The 21,988-nt window shown below is 42.6% G+C and overlaps 1 protein-coding gene across 9 annotated transcripts in view; it reads right to left on the minus strand.

The window, feature by feature from the left end:
- Nucleotides 1-21,988, minus strand: part of SUGCT (succinyl-CoA:glutarate-CoA transferase) — a 660,405-nt gene that overhangs the window by 371,876 nt on the left and 266,541 nt on the right. For all 9 annotated transcript variants that reach the window (XR_011361904.1, XR_011361905.1, XM_069960339.1 and 6 more), the window contains one exon: nucleotides 3,711-3,813. Coding sequence is in view for 7 of the 9 variants with exons in the window: in XM_069960339.1 (XP_069816440.1) it covers nucleotides 3,711-3,813 (103 nt within the window). In the remaining 2 variants the exon portion in view is untranslated. The remainder of the gene's footprint in view (nucleotides 1-3,710; nucleotides 3,814-21,988) is intronic.

Below are 21,988 nucleotides of genomic sequence, written 5' to 3' on the forward strand. Positions count from 1 at the left end.
CATATGTCCTGGGGGGAATTACACTGAGTCGCTGATGGAGAAGGATCTGGGTGTACTTGTAGATAATAGACTACAGAACAGCACACAATGTCAGTCAGCGGCTTCTAAGGCCAGCAGGATATTGTCATGCATTACAACAGGCATGGACTCATGGGACAGGGATATAATATTACCGCTTTATAAAGCTTTGGTGCGGCCTCATCTGGAGTATGCTGTCCAGTTTTGGGCACCGATTCATAGAAAGGATGTTCTAGAGCTTGAAAGGGTACAAAGGCGGGCAACTAAACTAATAAGGGGAATGGAGCATCTTAGTTATGAGGACAGATTAAAAGAATTAAATTTATTTTTTAATTTTTATTTTATAAGTCTTCAGAAGTGACGTTTAAGGGGAGTTATGATCAACTTATTTAAATATATAAATGGCCCCTACAAGAAATATGGGGGAAAGATGTTCCAGGTAACCCCCCTCCTCAAAGACAAGGGGGCACTGTCTCCGCCTGTCCACTAGTCTCTGGAGGCGACAAGCCTTCTTTACCATGAGAACAGTGAATCTGTGGAACAGTCTACCCAAGGATCTGGAGTACTAGAGGACTAAACGCAAGCGCTGACCTCTGAACTCATCTATCTCCTCACTGGTCTGTCCTCTGATAACAGAAGAGGGAGGAAGGACGCACCACCTCCCCCCAATCCAACCTGCAGAGAGATGCCTGCTGCTTGTGTCCAGGTAACCTCTCTGCTTACGGAGGGGGAATCACAGGGCACAGACTTTCAGAACATCATGGGGGGAAGGGGGGACTTCAGTTGTGGTTGCAGGGTTGGGATGTGGGTGAGGACACTCAGTTCCTGTCTGGTCTTCTTATCAGTGACACTAAGCTATTCCAGCAAACAAGTGAACAGTTTTAATCCCTTCACTGACATCCTGCAGCTAATGTAACTTTGTCTCTGCAGGAGGGCAGTGTAAGAGTTAAGTCTATTCGCTTTATTACTGCATTAAATATATGTCACTGATAATGGACCTGGGCAGCCATTTAGGGATAAGTGAAGGTAAGTCACAGTACAGTATGTCCCCTGTGTTAGGGCTGTTCTAATAACATGTTAGCATCATGATAAGGTGATGCAGACGTATAGTACAGCCCTAATCTTTTTATTGGTCCCCACATAGTCTATAGTGACTCTATTTGGACCATTTTCTGCAAATATATGTGCATTTTGCTGGGCTCAGAAGTGCAAAATCCCAATGAATATAATAGGCAGAGCTCAATATGGCACTGCCCGTACCTACTCCAATATCTATAAACCACTTCTCTTGTGCAATTAGAAGCAGTTCATTTCAATGTCATCACTGTATATAATATTAGTACAAAACACTTAAAGAACTACAGTGTGGCTTGGATCCACTTTAAAACAATGTTTGGAACACAGTCAGTGCAGTCGCCACACTAAAAAAAAATTGCACCCTAGCAAATTTTGTTAATTTTTGGTCACATCATCTGTGCACTATACTTAAAGTGACACTGTCACCCCCTTTTTGCATTTTGACTGCTCTCCGCAGGTGTAAAGGGTAAATGTTACGGCTTTCATTACTTATTTTAGATGCTTATTTCAAGATGCTTGTTCTGGTAAAAAGTCATTTTTATCACGTGTGGATTGGTATATGTGGGTGGTGCCTCGCGGCCTTTGTGCCACATCGCTCCTCATCTAGCAGAACTTAGCCCCGCCCCATCCGTGACATTATCGCCACATAGGTCCCACCCCCTCAGCGGCCATTGGTGTGGGACAATGTAGGGGGGTCGGGCCTAGAGCTTTAGACTGGCCCTTCCAATGGCTGCTGAGGGGGTGGGGCCTATGCGGTGATAAAAACTACTATTTACCAGAACAAGCACCATGAGGTGTGATCTATAATAAGTAATGAATGCTGTAAGATTTACCCTTTACCCCTGTGGAGAGCAGTCAAAATGCAAAAAGGGGGTGAAAGTATAACATGTGTTGTATAGTGGCCTTAAGTCAATTAATGGCTGTCAACACTAAGAAGTGTGTGTCGGGGTTGTCAGGTAGGGTGTTGGAGGGGGCGCCAAACTTAGTATTTGCCCCGAGTGCAGGATAGACTAGCTATATTTCATTATTATGGAAAACTTAACTTTAGGTGTAGTCAAAAAAAAGCTAAACAGCAATCACAGTAGACAATCTTCATAAAATCCTAGAAAACCAAACTAGAATTCAAAGAGAACAGGCAAACATTAAGGTGCAGCTCGACGTTTAGACATACAATGAGAGTTAACATTTTCAATACATGTTTACCATATAGACAAGCTAGGCAACCAGTGCACCAAGATCTACTGATTACTGATCATTTAAAGTGTCACTGTCATTAAAAAAAAAATTCCGGAAATCTGTAGTGCAGGCGATTTTAAGAAACTTTGTGATTGGGTTTATTAGCCGAAAAATGCATTTTTATCATAAAAAAAGCAGTTTCAAGCTCTCCCCCATGTCTTCATTGTTGTCTATGGAAGAGAGAAGATGAGGCTCCAAAACAGGACAACAAAGAGTTAATTTAAAGCTACATCACCAGGCTCTCTCCTCTGATGTCACCACTGACCTCTCTGACCTCTGAATAAAGTTTTCAGCATGTAATCCTTTGTTTTCTGCTCTCTGCTGCTGACTCATCTCACTCTCCTACCCCTCCCCTCTCCATAGCTCAGACAGAAAGGAGAGGAATGGTGGACCTGGAAAAAGGCTTTTTAAATGCAGATAATGGCATATTTGCCTGATAAACCCAATTACAAAGTTTCTTAAAATCACCTGGACTATTGATTTCTGCAAAAAAAAAAAAAATAATGACAGTGACTCTTTATAGTATTACTAAACTCAACATTGACAACATTTTTTTGACATGCCATAGTGATATGTCAAACATTTTGACCAGTTGGATTTCAGTGTTTAGAACCACACCAATCAGTAGAACAATGCAGGAGATGACCTTGGCTAAGCACCTTTCTCCCCAGGGCGATGAAGGACATGAGCTATACAGACTTACTAAAGATTACAGCTATGCAGTTTCAGAACAATCCTAGTTGTATTCTTGGCTGGGAAGAGGCCTCTGAGTAATCATGGTAATCCCGGGCCTAATTTACAGATCTGTTGCTTAAAGGGGTTATCCAGTGCTACAAAAACATGGCCACTTTTGCACCATCCTTGTCTCCAGATTGGGTGGGGTTTGAAACTCAGTTCCATTGAAGTAAATGGAGCTTAATTGCAAACCACACCTGACCTGGAGACAAAAGCGGGGCAAAAGTGGCCATGTTTTTGTAGTGCTGGATAACCCCTTTAATGCAAATAGGTGAAAAGGTGTGAATTAGAGCTGATGCACCAGCTCATTAACTTAGGGTTCTGTTTTCAGATTACTATAAAATGTTATGGTGGTAAAAATCATAGTTCTGCAATGGGTAAACTTGTCAGTGTTTCATGCTACCCATTGTTTGGGCAGCATGAAAATAGCGACAGGTTTCTTTTAAGGATGTGCACAAGAATAGATAACTGAGTATATTTGTTTTAGTGATCCAGTAATATTTCCCAGAAAGCCACTGGACTACAGATTTGTGCTTAACCCAACTTCTCTTGTTTTTTTTTCAAGACTGTATATCTGTCTTGAGCCATTCACTCATTTAAATATGCTAATTCATATAATGTTAAATAAGTGATCTCAGACTAACCTGGGGTTCAGAAAATACTTGCTTTATACTGTTGATTGGCCCATATGGGATGCCACTTCCTTCGAAGAGCTCAAGCCATTCAGTGGTTGTTTTTTCTGAGAACCTAGGAACAAACAAAAGATTGTGGTTTAGTTTCTCCCTTTTTTTTAATCCAAAGGATGTAAAGCACTACCACAGTGATTTATTCCCAGGCAGCCAATATTGAAACAGAAAATGTTCAGCGGAAGCAAAAGCTTAAAGCCCTAGGCAAAGAACATGGTTAAAGAGCCTTGTAATTCTATCTGATTGTCTTAATATGAGATGCAAACCAAAATTATCAGCAATTTCATATATGGTCAGAGGATTTCCTCAAGGCCTTTTGTGCTGTAATGATCATCACATTTGTAAGACAATAGCAGTAACATTCTATGGGGGAAAAAAAATGGAACACTCGAGTTTTGATCTTAAAAATCTGATATGAAGCAGCCTTGACTCTTTCCTGCCTATCATATGTGAAACATATGTCGGAACTAACAACCGCAACTGTTAGCTAAACGATGTTCGCATTTATTAACAACATTGAAATATGGATTAGCAGGGTCACAGGGCCATGGACCACAATGCACTTTACATATCCTGGATATAGGCAAAATTCTTGTTTTGTAACCTGCTAAAAGCTCTGATCACAGCACATTAGTTTTAAAAAGTCATCTGTTAAATCTTGCAGTTTCAGGCCAGGTTCAGACTATGTAACTGTGTGGCTGTATTTGCGGCTGTAATTGTGCGGCGGTATTTTTGGTGGTTCATGCGTACGCTGGAAAGTATAGGATATACGGCTGCACAGTGCACACTATGTATGAATCTACGGCCCGATCGTAAACGGACCCGTAAAAAATGAACAAGACCATTGTTTGCGGCTGGACATGCGGCCGAGGATTGACAGGCGGTCCGTACGGAGTACTTCAAAAATAGCCGGCAATGATGCCGAATGCCGATGTCTCTAATAGTTAATATATTAAATTAATAAAACACATTTTCTTTGTAATAAAGTCCCTTTCGTTGGTCAATAATTTAATTCTAACGAATCCATCATTTGGCAATTAAATATACTGTTAAAATAAATAGATATATAAATAAATGTATATTTATATATATATTTATTTTTTGACAGTATATTTAATTTCACAATGATGGATTCGTTAGAATTAAATTATTGACCAACGAAACTGAATTTATTTCATCGAAAATGTGTTTTATTAATTAAATATTAATTAGTTCAGGAAGCTCCATAAGCCGTTAATTCATATGCCGGCAATAGAGCTTTCTGTACTAATCATCACTTTACTTTAATGAAAACATCAAATGTTTCTTCTAATTATGTTATCACAATAGCATTATTAGAAGAAACATTTAGAATTATATGTGCGCTCAGCTAATTGGCTGATCGGCTGAGCGCGCATATAATGAGCCGGTCCGCGGTACAGTGACTTCATTGTGCTGCGGACCAGCGAAGAGGACACATCGGGGTGGGTATAAAGCTCTCCCCACCCCCTCCCCAGCACTGCACCCCTCCCAGCAAGGAAGGGGGGGTCAGTTAACCCCTTCCTTGCTGGGATGGGTGCAGTCTGACATCAGTCTGGCCCCCAAGGGGTTAAGGGGGATGCAATACATCCTCCCTTAACCCCTTGGGGGGCCAGACTGTAAGCAGCGATCTGTAAAGATGCTGCATACTGTAAGGTGCACAACACCGCTCACAATGATGGGTGTTGCGCTCCTGTTTGTGTGTTTTTTGTGTGTTTCTCCCTTTTTGTTTTTCAGATATCGGTATCCTGTGGATTACGTCGGATTCCGTGGACTACGTCGATGACCAGCGTTTTTTTAATGTTTTTTTTTTTAATAAAATGGTCAATGAGGGGTGTGGGGGTGTTTTTATTTGAATAAAAAAAAATTTTAACTTGTGTCTTGACTTTATTTCTTTACTTTATAGACTTAGTAGTGGAAGCCGTCTAATAGACGGAATCCATTACTAAGTTGGGGCCTAGTGTTAGCCGGTATAAAATGGCTAACACTAACCCCCTATTATTACCCCAGTACCCAATGCCACCAGGGGTACTGGGAAGAGCCGGGTGCCAGTGGTCCCGGAGCATCAAAATTGGCGCTCCTGGACCGGGCGGCAGCAGGCTGGTATGATTTAGGCTGGGGAGGGCCTAAACCAATGGCTCTTCCCACCCTGGTGTTACCAGGCTGCTGTCGTTTGGTTTTTAACCCGGCTGGTTATAAAAATAGGGGGGACCCTATGCGGTTTTTTTTTTAAATAAATAATTAAAAAAAAACGCATAAGGTCCCCCCTATTTTTATAACCAGCCGGGTTAAAAACCAAACGACAGCAGCCTCGTAACACCAGGGTGGGAAGAGCCATTGGTTTAGGCCCTCCCCAGCCTAAATCTTACCAGCCTGCTGCCGCCCGGTCCAGGAGCGACAATTTTGACGCTCCGTGACCACTGGCACCCGGCTCTTCCCAGTACCCCTGGTGGCATTGGGTACTGGGGTAATAATAGGGGGTTAGTGTTAGCCATTTTATACCGGCTAACACTAGGCCCCAACTTAGTAATGGATTCCGTCTATTAGACGGCTTCCATTACTAAGTCTATAAAGTAAAGAAATAAAGACAAGACACAAGAAAAAAATTTTTTTTATTCAAATAAAAACACCCCCACACCCCTCATTGACCATTTTATAAAAAAAAAAACATTAAAAAAGACGCTGGTCATCTACGTAGTCCACGTAATCCGACGTAATCCACAGGATACCGATATCTGAAAAACAAAAAGGGAGAAACACACAAAAACCACACAAAGAGGAGCACAACACCCATCATTGTGAGCGGTGTTGTGCACCTTACAGTATGCAGCATCTTTACAGATCGCTGCTTACAGTCTGGCCCCCAAGGGGTTAAGGGAGGATGTGTTGCATCCCCCTTAACCCCTTGGGGGCCAGACTGATGTCAGACTGCACCCATCCCAGCAAGGAAGGGGTTAACTGACCCCCCCTTCCTTGCTGGGAGGGGTGCAGTGCTGGGGAGGGGGTGGGGAGAGCTCTATACTCACCCCGATGTGTCCTCTTCGCTGGTCCGCAGCACAATGAAGTCACTGTGCTGCGGACCGGCTCATTATATGTGCACTCAGCCGATCAGCCAATCAGCTGAGCGCACATATAATTCTAAATGTTTCTTCTAATAATGCTATTGTGATAACATAATTAGAAGAAACATTTGATGTTTTCATTAAAGTAAAGTGATGATTAGTACAGAATGCTCTTTTGCCGGCAACATGAATTAACGGCTTATGGAGCTTCCTGTACTAATTAATATTTAATTAATAAAACACATTTTCGATTAAATAAATTCAGTTTCGTTGGTCAATAATTTAATTCTAACGAATCCATCATTGTGCAATTAAATATACTGTCAATAAATAAATATATATATAAATATACATTTATTTATATATCTATTTATTTTAACAGTATATTTAATTGCAAAATGATGGATTCGTTTAAATTTAATTAGTGAACAACGAAAGGCACTTTATTACAACGAAAATGTGTTTTATTATTTTAATAGATTAACCATGAGAGACATCGGTATTAGTGCAGAGGATCGCAAACCCCGGTAATAGCAATTCATGTAAACTGTGTTCCCTGCTTTCCCAGATGCATCCAGAGGTGTTTGCATCACTTTCTTAAGATTTTATTTGTTATTTTTAGTTGAACCAGATTTCCAAGTAAATGACCGTATGTTTTGAGACGCATGTCTATTTTTTCCCACGGCCGGAGCTTCATCCGCACATTTACAGCCGCATAGAAAATACAGCCGCACAGTTACATAGTGTGAACCTAGCCTTAGTAAGCAATAGGATCCATGCATACCAGCAGCTGATGTGACCCTTGATAAGCAAAGCGGGAAACAAAGTTGTATGATTAGAGTCTATGTGCAGGGTTGCTGAGCCAAAATGTGTTATATTCCTCTTATAGTTTTACTGTGCTGTTTTTTGTGTGTGTGTTTTTTTAGCAAGCTGTGAAGTGTAAAGGAAAAAGAATATTCTGGTAAAAGACTGTCTGTACAGAACATGATTTAAATTTGTTTGGCTACTATGCATGTAAAAGTACATGCATAGCGATCGCGGCATTTAAGGTAGTCAGTGACAGGACAAGCACCTGTCTCTGACTGATCGGTCTGGATCAGTTCTAGTGGCAGGCGGGGGTAAGCCACTTGGTTTTTGGTCAGTGCTTCCATGTTAACTGAAGTGATGGCAGGTAGTAGTATACACATTAAGGCTGGGTTCACACTACGTATATTTGAGGCTGTATGTTTGAGGCTGTATAGCAACCAAAACCAGGAGTGGATTGAAAACACAGAAAGGCTCTGTTCACATAATGTTGTAATTGAGTGAATGGCCGCCATTTAATGGCAAATATTTGCTGTTATTTTAAAACAACGGCCGTTATATTGAAATAATGGCCGTTATTTACTGTTATATGGCGGCCATCCACTCAATTTCAACATTGTGTGATCATAGCCTTTCTGTGTTTTCAATCCACTCCTGGTTTTAGTTGCTATGAGGACCTGACATGAGGACCAAATACAGCCTGAAATATACATAGTGTGAACCCAGCCTTATAGTGGTGATTACAGAAATAGACATTTTGAACCCTTCTTACCACAATAACATGCATTATAATATAAAATTATAATGGTTTTCTATACAATGATAAAACTACGGAGGGAATAAACTAGAATGCACCATGGAACGGAACCTTTTCAGTCAGAATGTCAATGAGTCAAGTCTATGTAAATATTATGCTCTCATGGTACGCCTAATGAATTTTCAAGCCAAGCACATAGATCATTTCTGGAGTTACACAAGTGGTTTCCTTGATGCTCTGTAAAGCAATTGCAAATCAGTATCAAACGTGTCTTCAGACTGTTCAACATCCCCCAGTAATCACTGGGGTGTATTTAAGGCTTTAGTGTTTTTGTATCCTTTAGTTTCATCCCCCAAGAACTATAAATGGCTTCATTTCTTTTTATGGAAAACAAAATATATGTCATGATGATTTTTTTTACACTACTGCCGTAACTAATGCCTGTTTTATGCAGTGGGGGACGAGATTAAATACCTTCAAGCTCAATCAGTCAGGGATGGAACATCTTTGCATTCCATGATCACCAAAGGACATATTAATCATGCTCCCCTGAAACAAAAACTCTTGACCTAAATTTAAAGTCAAATGGCTTCCTCAGTCTGTAAAGACATCAATATATGCATATTTGTACAGGGGAAGAATGATTTCCTTATTTGAGAGGATTCAATTTTTATTGGTGAAAAATTAGGACATAGATATACATAAGCAACTTACCTGAACCTATAAATCTCTTGCTTCAGAGGACAGCCTGAGACATGAGACATGTTACATATATGGAAGGCATGCTCTTAATTGGTTCACTTCTGGTCTAGGAATTTTGACTTTACATATATACTCTTTAATGTAATTATCTGTCACGACCCCTGGATTACATTCAGCCACCAAAAGATCTTGACCCTAACACGGTCTCCTCACTATTCTAATCATAGCTAAGCTAATGATTCTCTACTTATAAAAGAGAAAGTCTGATTAAATAAAATTTAAAATTATCTAGTATACACATTGTGCAAAATAATCAGGCAAGTGAGTATTTTGACCATACAATATTTTCTAAACATATTTTCCAACTCCAGTACGGAAATATTTCAGGTGATGGATATTAGTGTAAACGGAGGGGGGGGGGGGGGGGTTATGGCCTAAGGAGTTCAAGGCCCTACTGTATGTCTAGGCATGAATCTTTGTTAGGCAGCTTATTTCCCTCAAGGAGTATGGGCCAAAAAAAAAGAAAAAAAAAAGATTTAACTGATTCAAAAAAGTAAAACAGTGCTAAGATGCTGAGATGGGATTACAGAATTATGAAATGTTTTGTTGCAAGTGGTCAATAGGTGGTCAACAAATATTTTGAGGGTAAAAAAGCAAGTTAACTGACAAAGATTTGAGAATAATGTGTCCAGAAGTAAAGGTGTTCAGTGCCAAGGAAAGGAAGCCTGAAACCTAACACCACTGAACAAGACACCTAAGTTGAAATGTCAAGACCGGGCCAAGACATATGTGAAAATGGTTTCATGGACTAATGAGATAAGAGTGATTCTTGACAGACCAGAAGGATATGCACAGGGTGGCCTACAGCACTGTACTCTGACCCAGGAAGTCTCCCTCACCTTTCAAATCATCGCAGATCCACTTCAGGCTGGGGCTTACATCAGGGGACAGGACTGTGGAGGTAATCTCTTTACAGCTGTAACCCCTCTCTCTCTCTGGACAAAGAGCGCTACATTTGTGTACCCACATCTGCCCTACTCATTCCCTTTACTGCCTGTAGTCTCTGTCTGCATATGGCTCGCACAACGTCAAAAATAGAGAAAAGGGGCAGATTTTGCAATTTAAAATAAGGTCCTTTATTGCCGCGATTTAACTGACTGCTATGGCAATGTATTGAAGGAAAGATGGACGCCCAATGCACACAAAGTATTGGATAACAGAGGTTTTTACCGCAGACGTCAAAATAATGAACATGATCATTATTTTTGGACGTCTTTTGCAAACAGCGGACTTTTTTTATTAGTTGTTCACACACAGTTTTTCTTTTGTCACAGTTCTTTCTCTGTTTTTACTATTAAATTCAATGGACTTTTCAATTAAGCAGCACCCAAAGGCCAATTAGTAATCCCAAACTAGAATAATGTACCAACAGCGGTCATTGCACGGGGAGGACAGGCTGCTAAATGACGTCTGTTATTTTAGACTCAAAATGACGGACGTCATTTTAAACAGAGCTGAAAAAATGTTGTGTGAACATAGCCTATCAGTGATTTCTTATGGGAAAATTTGCTTTGATTTAACAGTGGATTTGGATTACAAGAACGGTCCTGGAACAAATTATGCTCGTTATACAAGGCACCACTGTATTCTCCTGCATGGCTAGCATGGCAAATAATAATGACATAGCCCCCTTCCTTACCTGACCTAAACCGTATTGAGGGCTGTTGGGCTCTTCTTAAACAGGAGGTTTACAATGACGGAAAATAGTACACCTCTCTGAACAGTGTCTGGAAGGCTGTCTTTGCTGCTGCACAAAAAGTTGATGATCTACAAATTAAGAAATTGACAGACTCCATGGATAGAAGGCTTATGACTGTTATTTAGGAAAGATGGTTATATTGGTCACTGATTTTTTTTTATATCACAAATATTTAATTCTAAATTTTGAGTTTTCTTTATTATTCTCAATTAACCCCTTAACGACATCGGGCGTAAACTTACGCCCTGGCGCCATGGTACTTAGCGCATCAGGGCGTAAATTTACGCCCGATGTTTCCCCGATCGCTGCGTGTTCTCACACAGCGGTCGGGGAAGATGGCCTGCTATAAATCATAGCAGGCCATCATAGCTTCTCGGCACGGGGGGTGGTTAACACCCCCCGTGCTTACGATCGCCGCTATAGGCTGATCAATTCAGATCAGCCAATAGCGGCGATCGGAACCTTTCCGGGTCATCGGTGACCCGATGACCCGGAAAAAAATGGCGGTCGGTGCTGTCCGAGGACGGCACCGACCGCCATTACTGTAAAAAGTAATGTTGATCGCCGTGCCACCGGCCCGATCGCCGTGAACGGCCGGCCGGCCGTTCACGGCGATCGGGCCGGTGGCACGGCGATCAGAGTCCCACAAAATAGTAAATACCTGCCCTGGACCCCTCAGCTAGGTAGCCGAGGGGTCCAGAGCAGGTATTTGTACATTACTCACCTGTCCCGGGCTCCTGATCGGCGTCTTCCGGGTTCGCGGCGTCCTCCGTCATTCCGTTCGGTCTTCGGGTCTTTCCGGCGGTCCTCGTCGTCTTCTTTCGGCTATTTTCGGCTCCAGCCTCGTCATTTTCCGGATTTTGCGCTCTGCTGCCCCCTAGCGGCTGATATGTGTAATACACTTATCAGCAGCTACAGGGATATTCAGAATATAAAAAAAATTATTTTTTTTTCCCAAATTTTTTTTTTTCTATTTTCCGCACCCTATCGCCGCTGAGTGTTGATCAGCATCGCACGAAAGTGCGCTGCTAATCAGCAACTCCTCCTTTTTGGCGTAGGGTGTTTTTTTTCTATATTCTACTGCCACGGTCTGCTTATAAGTGCCGCACATTGCGGCATTTATCAGCAACTCCTTTGTTGGCGTAGGTTTTTTTTTTTATACTTACTGTAAAAAAACACGTAAAAAACACTACATTACACCACACTACATTGAATAAAGTTTGACACTACACCACTACATACCCCATATACCAATCCCCGTATAAAGATGACCCCCAGGGTGTTTTCGGCGTCAGAGGGATACGTTATTATTGCCTCCGACACCAAAACAGCCAGTGAGGATGAATGGGGGGGATCCTTCTTTCCTCCATTCATCCTCATCATCCAGTGACGTGTCTGGGGGTAGTGTAGCGTACGCTGCCCCCCAGACACGTCTTTTCCGCCATTACCGTCCCAATAAGAGATGACGGTATGGTGTGAAATTCTCCAAACTCTGTGAGCGTACCTCAGGGTACCCTTACAGATTTCGGGTACGTGCAAACTGCGGAATGGCGAAGGATAACCCTTTGTGCATTCCGCAGCTGGCACCCACCGGCGGACTGATGCGGGCGCATGTCTCCACCCGTGTCATAGACTCTATCCTATGCATGGGCGGATTCCGTCGTCCATCCAAAGAATGAACACGTTGGACGGAGAGCGGAATCCGCCCGTGCATAGAATGGAGTCTATGACACGGGTGGAGACGTGCGCCTGCATCAGTCCGCCGGTGGGTGCCAGCTGTGGAATGCACGAAGGGTTATCTGTCGCGATTCTGCAGTGTGCACGTACCCTTAGAGTGTATGTAGGAAGGGACACCCAAATGCAGCCCCCAGATGCCCCCTTCCCCCCCATCCTTGGAGTTAGTGGGGAGATCGTCCGGGAACTGATCTTCCCACTGCTGGATAAAGGTTACCACCTGTACGGGGATAACTTTTATACCAGCACCCCCTCTTCCGGTCCCTCGCTGCCCTGTAGCTTGCGGCACGATCCGAAAATATCAGAAGTAGTAATAGCGCCCTAATATTTAGCAGCCATGGAGCGGACCCAGCGCTTCTGGATATGAAGGACCCCGTATCGCACCAGGACAACATTTTCCAGGTGACGTCCCCCACACTGGAGAAAGGGAGACCCCAGAAGAAGTGCAGAGTGTGGGGTAACAGGGGGATCAGGAAGGACACTATTTTCCAGTGTGACACCTGTCCTGATCCCCCCGGCCTCTGCATACTGGATCGCTTCAAGGCGCACCACACGTCACTGGGATTCTACATTATCTAAATTCTGTCCCTTATTCCTATTTCAGGGGTCACGTTGATCCGGGGATTATTCTGATCGCCATTATGGAGTCAGGAAGGAATTTTTCCCCTGTGATGAGGCTACTGTCGTCTGCCTCACGAGGGGTTTTTGCCTTCCTCTGGATCAACACAGGTTGAATTTGATGGACACCTGTCATTTCCAACCTTATAAACTAATAATTGGCCTAATACCCCCAAATAAATTAGAATTGTCCCTTTTCCCCAGCTAAATAGGTATGGCCGCCATTCCCATTAGAGGAAGCCATGATGCAATTACAAAGCCTCTGTGCGGCCAGGACAGTAGAAACCCCCCACAAGTGACCCCATTCTGGAAACTACACCCCATAAGGAATCTAAGAAGGGGGGCAGCGGGGATATGGCCCCCTGGTGACGGCCACATTTGGGACGTGAAAATGAAAAAAATTGTATTTTTTATTTTCTCGGCACATGTTCTACGTAAGTGCCCGTCACCAGTGGGGTCCATATGCTCACTGTACCCCTTGTTGGATTCCTTATGGGGTGTAGTTTCCAGAATAGGGTCACTTGTCGGGGGTTTCTACTGTCCTGGCAGCACAGGAGCTTTGTAATTGCGACATGGCCTCCATCCTCCATTCCAGCCTCTAAATGGCGCTCTGTCCCTTTGGTGACTTGCCCTGTGCCCATATGGCACATTATGCCCACATGTGGGGTATTTTCGTACTCAGGGGACACTACCCTACACGTTTTGTGTTCATTTTCTTTTTTAACCCCTTGTGGAAATGGAAAAAAATCAAGGCTAGACCAACATTTAGTGTAATTTTTGTAAAATTTTTACTCTAAATTATTAATCTTGTCATGTTTTTTCATTTTCACAAGGGGTTAAAAGATAAAAAAAAACATTTAATGTGTAGAGCAATTTCCCCTGAGTACGGAAATACCCCACATGTGGACATAAAGCGCCATGCGGGTGCAGGGTAAGCCTCCGAAGGGAAGAAGCGCCATTTGGTTTTTGAAGGCTGGATTTGGATGGAATGGATTTCGAGGGGCCATGTTGCATTCAAAAGGCCCCTGTGTTGCCAAGACAGTTGAAACCCCCCACAAGTGACCCCATTATGGAAACTGCACCCCTCAAGGAATGTAACAAGGGGTGTAGTGAGCATATGGACCCCACTGGTGACGGACACAAATGTGGAACAATGTGGCGTGAAAATGAAATATTACATTTTTTACACTATAATGTTGGTTTAGCCTTGAATTTATCATTTTCACAAGGGGTTAAAAGAGAAAAAAACACACAATATATGTAGAGCAATTTCCCCCGAGTCCGTAAATACCCCACATGTGGACATAAAGCGTCATGTGGGCGCAGGGCAAGCCTCCGAAGGGAAAGAGCGCCATTTGGATTTTGGAGGTTGGATTTGGCTAGAATGGATGATGAACGCCATGTCGCATTTACAGAGCCCTCGTGCTGCCAGGACAGTGGAAACCCCCCACAAGTGACCCCATTCTGGAAACTGCACCCCTCAAGGAATCTAACAAGGGGTGCAGTGAGGATATGAACCCCTTGATGACGGGCACATTTGTGCCATGAAAGTGAAAAAATGAAATTTTTCCCTTTCACGTCACATTGTTCCACATTTGTGCCCGTCACCAGTGGGGTCCATATGCTCACTGCACCCCCTGTTAGATTCCTTGAGGGGTGTAGTTTCCAGAATGGAATCACTTGTGGGGGGTTTCCAGTGTCTTGGCAGCACGAGGGCTCTGTAAATGCGACATGGCCCTTGAAATCCTTTTCAGTGAAATTCAGCTTCCAAAAGCCAATTGGCGCTCCTTCCCTTTGGAGGCTCGTCCTGCGCCCCCTTGGCACTTTATCGCCACATGTGGGGTATTTCTGTACTCGGGAGAAACTGCGCTACACATTTTTTGTCTTTTTTTGCCTCTTATCCCTTTAAGAAAATGAAAAATTGAAGGCTAGAACAACGTTTTAGTGTAAAAAATAAATTTTTCTTTTTTCACGCCATATTGTTCGGAAAATCTGTGAAGCACCTGTGGGGTCCAGATGCTCACCGCACCCCTTGTTACATTCCTTGAGGGGTGTAGTTTTCTAAATGGTGTCCCTTTAGGGGTGTTTTTTAGGTTTTGACACCCCAGAGCCTCTGCCAACCTGAAGTGGTACAGTCAAAAATGACCAAATATAACGGAGGCGTTGAAATTCACTAGGCGCTCCCTTATATCTGAGGCTTGTGGTTGCGTCAAATAGCGCAATAGGGTCACATATGGGGTATTTCTATAAACTGCAGAAACGGGGCAATAATTATTGGGGTGCATTTCTCTGGTAATAGGTTTATAATTATGAAAAATATTGGATTACAATAAAATCTCTGCACAGAAAATTAAAATTTTCAAATTCCTTACACACTTAGCTTTTATTTCTGTGACTCCCCTAAAGGGTTAAAACACTTTCTGGATGTGCTTTTGCAGAGTTTGGGGGGTGCAGTTTCTGAAATGGGGTGCTTTGCGGGGCTTTCTAACATACAGGCCCCTCAAATACACTTTTAAGCCGGGTTCACACTATGTATATTTGAGGCTGTATTTGGTCCTCATGTCAGGTCCTCATAGCAACCAAAACCAGGAGTGGATTGAAAACACAGAAAGGATCTGTTCACATAATGTTGTAATTGAGTGGATGGCCGCCATATAACGGTAAATAACTTCCATTATTTCAATACAACAGCCGTTGTTTTAAAATAACAGCACATATTTGCCATTAAATGACGGCCATCCACTCAATTACAACATTATGTGAACATAGCCTTTCTGTGTTTTCAATCCACTCCTTGTTTTGGTTGCTATACAGCCTCAAACATACAGCCTCAAATATACGTAGTGTGAACCCAGCCTAAACCTGAACAGGTCCCTAAAAATATCTGATTTTGAAATTTTACTGAAAATTTGGAAATTTGCTGCTAATGTTTTAAGCTTCCTATCGTCTAAAAAAAATGAAAGATAGTTTAATAAATGCCGCCAACATAAAGTAGACATGTTGCTAATGCTATTTAATATATAATTTATGTGGTATAACCACTTTCTGTATACGCAAAAAAGTTTCAAAGTTGGAAAAATGCATTTTTTCACATTTTTTCACATTATTTGGTTTATTTTCATAAAGATTTGTTATGAGTATCGACTCCAATTTACCAGAAATGTAAAGTACAATATGTCACGAGAAAACAATCTCAGAATCAGCCGGATAGGTAAAAGCATCCCGAAGGTATTAATGACTAAAGTGACACTGGTCATATTCATAAAATTTGTCTCTGTCATTAAGGCCATTTCAGGCTCTGTCCTTAAGGGGTTAATTAAGAGATGAAAATTAATAACTGAGATGGGAAAATGTATGAATCACATAGAGTTCTACTGGTGTTGTGGATCACAGATGTGCAAATTTGCGAATGTGCAAATAGGCAATGGTATATAAATTTATCTGTAATTGCAGATTTTGCAGACAGGTGAATAAGTCCTCATAGCTGCCTAATAATTATGCACACTTAAAGGGGTTGTCCAGTGTGGGGGCACTTTTTTGGGGGGACCGGGGAGGAGGTGGCTGAAATAAAAGACATCCACTCACCTCCCCAGTTCCAGTGGCGGCTCACTCATCGCGAAGCTCTGGTCCCCGGTTCCCGGCCGCTTTCAGGTATCTGACGCCGCCTGAGACGCTACGTCTCAGGGTCGCTCAGCCACTCATTGAAGGAGGCGGGATCCGAGCTGACTTCATACGGATCCCGCCTCCTTCACTGAGTGGCTGTGCGGCCCTGACACGTAGCGTCTCGGGCGGCGTCAGACACCCGGAAGTGTCCGGGAACCGGGGACCGGAGCGCCGCGATGAGTGAGCCGCCGCTGGAACCCCCAAAAAAGTGCCCCCACACTGGACAACCCCTTTAAATAGTCTCCCACGAAAGCCAAAACTTTACTTTTACTGTCTTAAATATTCAGGTTTGAGGGTTTTTTTTTTTACATTTTGGATTGACCGACAGCCATGTAGTTGTTCAATAATAAAAACAGATCCTCAAAATTAAAACTTGCCTAATAATTCTGACAAAGATGACAAGTTTCCAACATCCAATAAACATGGCAACCCTAAATTGAACCCATCCTCACCTGTTCTCCTCACTAAAAACCTTGGCTTGACCATCATTCAATATTTTACTCTCTTGGTTGTATCTTAGCCCAATTTTATTTACTTTTTTTCTCTTTCTCCATTTATGGCTATGTCTAACTGGTTAGGATTTTTTCTGGTTAAAGGGGTTATCCAGTGCTACAAAAACTTGGCCACTTTCTTCCAGAGACAGCCCCACTCTTGTTTCCAGCTTGGGCGGGGTTTTGCTGCTCAGTTCCATTGAAGTGAATGGAGCTTAATTGCAAACCACACCTGAACTGGAGACAAGAGTCATGATGTCTCTGAAAGAAAGTGGCCATGGTTGTGTATCACTGGATAACCCCTTTAATATCAGAGTCACCTGCTCAGTTGTAACTCTTCCATGAAGCTACTGAGATTCTCTTTAAAGCGACTCTTGTACCTTCGGATAGCTGCTTTTAATCCAAGATCTGTCCTGGGGTCCGTTCGGCAGGGGATGCCGTTATTGTCATAAAAACAACTTTTAATCCTGCAGCGCTGTGTCTAACGGCCGGGGCTTACATTCGTATATGCATTAGGCTGGCACCACCTCTCCGTCCTTCCTCCCCACCCTCCTCATCATTAGGAATGATCCAGGAACATTTACTGCTGTTTGAGCTTTGCACAGGTGTATTAACGATCCAGCCCATGTTCATTATACACACAGGTGGGGAATAGGAAGCAATCTGCTTGGAGCATTCCTAATGATGAGGAGGGTGGGGAGGAAGAACAGAGAGGGTGTGCCAGCCTAATGCATATACAAATGTAAGCCCCAGCCGTTAGACACAGTGCTGCAGGTTTAAAAGTTTTTTTTATGACAATAACTGCATCCACTGCCGAACGGACCCCAGGACAGATCTTGGATTAAAAGCAGCTATCTGAAGGTACATCTGGTTTGGGGGGGTCAGATTGTGGGTACAGAGTCGCTTTAAAGCAGACCAGTTGGCCAGAAAACAGGGATGTAAAACAAGATACAACTTCTCATGGGGATAGTGCATTGCTTTTTATCTACACAGTCATCTCTATGCCCAAAATTTCATCCATTTTGTTATAAGATAAATGAGGCTTAAGTCCCCAGAGGGTGTTTCCCAACTTGATAAAAGCCCAGCCCATGTCCTCTTATTTACCACCTCTATGCCTGCTTGCATCTGACAGCCACTTATTAAAGAGAACATGGGCTGGACATACATGGGCTCTTGTTGTGCTTTAGAACACCCTGTGAACACTTGAGCCTAATTTCCCTATTAACAAAACTAGGCAGTAGAAAAAAATTACAATATAGTGCTTTTTCAAGCACTATAACTAGCCATTTATACACTCCTGTTTTCCTGCTAATGGGTTCGCTTAAAGGTCAGTAATCTCTTCAGTATATCCTGGACCACTAGCTGTCTGTCAATGGCTATGTGCTTGATTTTAATATGCTGGCAAGGCTTGGTATGGTTAAATCAGTCAATGAACTTATAAGAATGGTTATTCATTAAAGGGGTAGTCCACCCAAATTTTTTTTCTTTCAAATCAACTGGTGCCATAAAGTGCCAGAGATTTGTAATTCACTTCTATTAAAAAATCTTAAGTCTTCCAGTACTTATTAGCTGCTGTATGTCCAGCAGGAAGTAGTGTTTTCTTTCCTGTCTGACCCAGTGCTCTCTGTTGCCTCCTCTGTCCATATCAGGAACTGTCCAAAGCAGGAGCAAATCCCCATAGAAAACCCCTCCTGCTCTCCAGACTGGAAATAATACAACTTCCTGTTGGGCATACAGCAGCTGATAAGTACTGGAAGGCTTGAGATTTTTTAATAGAAGTAAATTACAAATCTCTGTCACTTCATGGCAGCAGTTGATTTGAAAGAAAAATTTTTTGGGTGGACTACCCCTTTAACTATTGGCCAAATGGTGAACCATAAACAGCTAATTGTCTTGAATCCTTCCCATTCTCCAAGTAGCCATGCAGGGCTAGATTTTCACATAAAATATAAATTGCTAGCTGTTTGTTTGCCCCACCTCTCTAATCAGTGGGCAGTGGGCAAATATCATGCTGTTTTCAATTACTAAAAAAAAGCTCTTCATTGCCCATACTGATACTAATGGTACGCTTACACAGAGCGATTATCGTTCGAACGATCACATTTGAGCGATAATCAGCTCGTACAAACAAAGCGAACGATCAAGTGACAAGTGAGAAATCGTTCATCGGGGGTCTTTCAACATGTTTTAAAATCGTCATCAGTCGTTTGCTTAAAATTCGCATATCGCTTAGTGTAAAAATTCTTTCACATATTTATCCTAATGTGTGAGATGGGCTTAAGTGATCTCAAAATGATTAAATCTTTGCTTCAAAATCGATAAACGATCGATTGTGCAAATTATTGCTCTGTGTAAACGGACCATAAGGCTTCACATATGCATCATTGCTCATTTTGGGGCTTCCTTTGCAGATTTTGGTCAGCACTATAAAATGGAACAGGACAGCAATGGATGATGATGGATATTGGGGTCCATCAGGCTTCCTACTGGTTTCCATTTATTCTGCAAATTTCACCATACAAAAAATTACTGTCAGGATCGAGCTCTGGCCACCGGTTACAATCATGGCAGCAAAATGTATGTGCACGATAGTTATTTTCTTGTATCATTTTGTTAGTGTGAACACGGTTTTATTCTGCTTTGGCATTTATATTGATTTAAGTTAACTCCTTGCTCATTGTCTGGGAAGATTTCTACCAGCAGATATACAGTTAACACCTTGCCTTGGATAATGACTGACAGCCTGGTCCTCCTGTGCAAGCTCTTTTTTCTCTGCTCCAATCGTCCATGAGACCGGGAACCCGGACCTGGTTTCACATAAAGCTCAGTCATTTCCTAAGCATGATGCTATAGGTAGCTATAGTTTACACTCGTTGTACCTGTTTTAAGCTTTCTATCCCTGTGTATTTTGAACTCCTGTTACACCTGACCTCGGCTTGCTTATGACTATTCTTTGGCTCTTTGATTCTGATTAGGGATGGTCCAAACCCTCCGAGATTCGGGTTTGTAAAAACCCGAACGCTAGGCATCAGATTCCCGCTGTCTGCCAGCTCCATGGAGCGGGTGGATACAGCGGTAATACCAACTGGAAAACTGGGATACAGCCTATGGCTATGGCTGCATCCCAGTTTTCCAGTCGGTCCTCCCACTGGATCCGCCCGCTGCACAGAGAGGGCAGACCGCGGGAATCATTATCGAGAGTTCGGGTTCCTACGAACCCGAACCGAACTCGGTTCGGACCATCCCTAATTCTGATCTATATTTTCATTCCCCTGGTTTTAACCCATTTTTGCCCGATTATCCGCCATTGTGTTTTGTCTGTCTTTGTTATCTTCTTTTGTCTTGTCTCACGTGTCACCCTATATTAGTGCAGGGTATGTCACCTGTTTGTCCGCCATCATTTAGGGTGGTCTAGTGTCAAGTAGGCAGGGCAGTGGGACAGTGTCAGGGCTTCACCTGTCTGTGCTAGCGTTTCCTTTGTCTGCCCTGAACTGTCCTGACAATTACTGCTTGCAGGACTTTTTTGTCTGCTTAGATCCTGCTAAATAGAGGGAAGTAGCAAGGTTGGGCTATGTTCACACAATGTGGGGGATTTATGAGGATATATTAGGCCACGCCCCCTTTCCCCCAGCAGGATTCACTAAGAGGTGCACGCCTCTTATTGAAACCAGCTGGCCAGGTGCCAGGCATACTAAATCTACACCTGCTTCCAGCAGGTGTAGATCTGGATCATGATTTATGCCTGCGAGCCTTACGCCTCCTCCCTACCTTGTCACGCCCCCCAAGCTCTCCCAGCCCGCCCATCAGGCGAGCGGGGCATACGGCAGGTGTACGCCAGGGAGAAGGGGCAAATCTGCACCTTCTCCCTGGCTGATATTTTATTAAATGTCCACCAATGTTTTTTCCTCTCCGTTATAATCATTATTTGGATGTCTGCGCAGACAATGTCTGTTATTTAAAGGGGTTGTCCAGCGAAAATCTTTTTCTTACAAATCAACTATTGTCAGAAAGTTATACAGATTTGTAATTTACTTCTATTAAAAAATCTCAAGTCTTCCCATACTTATCAGCTGCTGTATGTCCTGCAGAAATGTTGTTTTATTTTCAGTCTGACACAGTGCTTTTTACTGACATCTCTGGCCGAGACAGAAACTGTCGAGACAAGGAAAGGTTTTCTATGGGAATTCCCATAGAAAGCCTCTCCTTTTCTAAAGGGTTCCTGTCTCAGCCACAGATGTCAGCCAAGAGCACTGTGTCAGACTGAAAATAAAACACCACTTCCTGCATGACATACAGCAGCTGAAAAGTATGGGAAGACTTGAGATTTTTTAATAGAAGTAAATTACAAATCTGGATAACTTTCTGATAATAGCTAATTTGAAAGAAAAAGATTTTCTCTGGACAACCCCTTTAATACACTACGTGCATTGGACGTCCATCATTTGATGGACTTCAATGCATTGCAAAAATGGACGTCATTTCTGTTTTGTAAACGTAGTGTGACCATAGGCTTGATGACACAAAAAGACAAGTTATTGATTTATTTTTCAGGCCTCTATAAGCACTTTCCAATGGTTACCTAACCAAGTACATGATCTCTGCTCTCTTTTCAAGTTTAATCCAGCATT

Source organism: Dendropsophus ebraccatus, chromosome 2 (genome assembly GCF_027789765.1).
Source record: "Dendropsophus ebraccatus isolate aDenEbr1 chromosome 2, aDenEbr1.pat, whole genome shotgun sequence".
Taxonomy (NCBI): domain Eukaryota; kingdom Metazoa; phylum Chordata; class Amphibia; order Anura; family Hylidae; genus Dendropsophus; species Dendropsophus ebraccatus.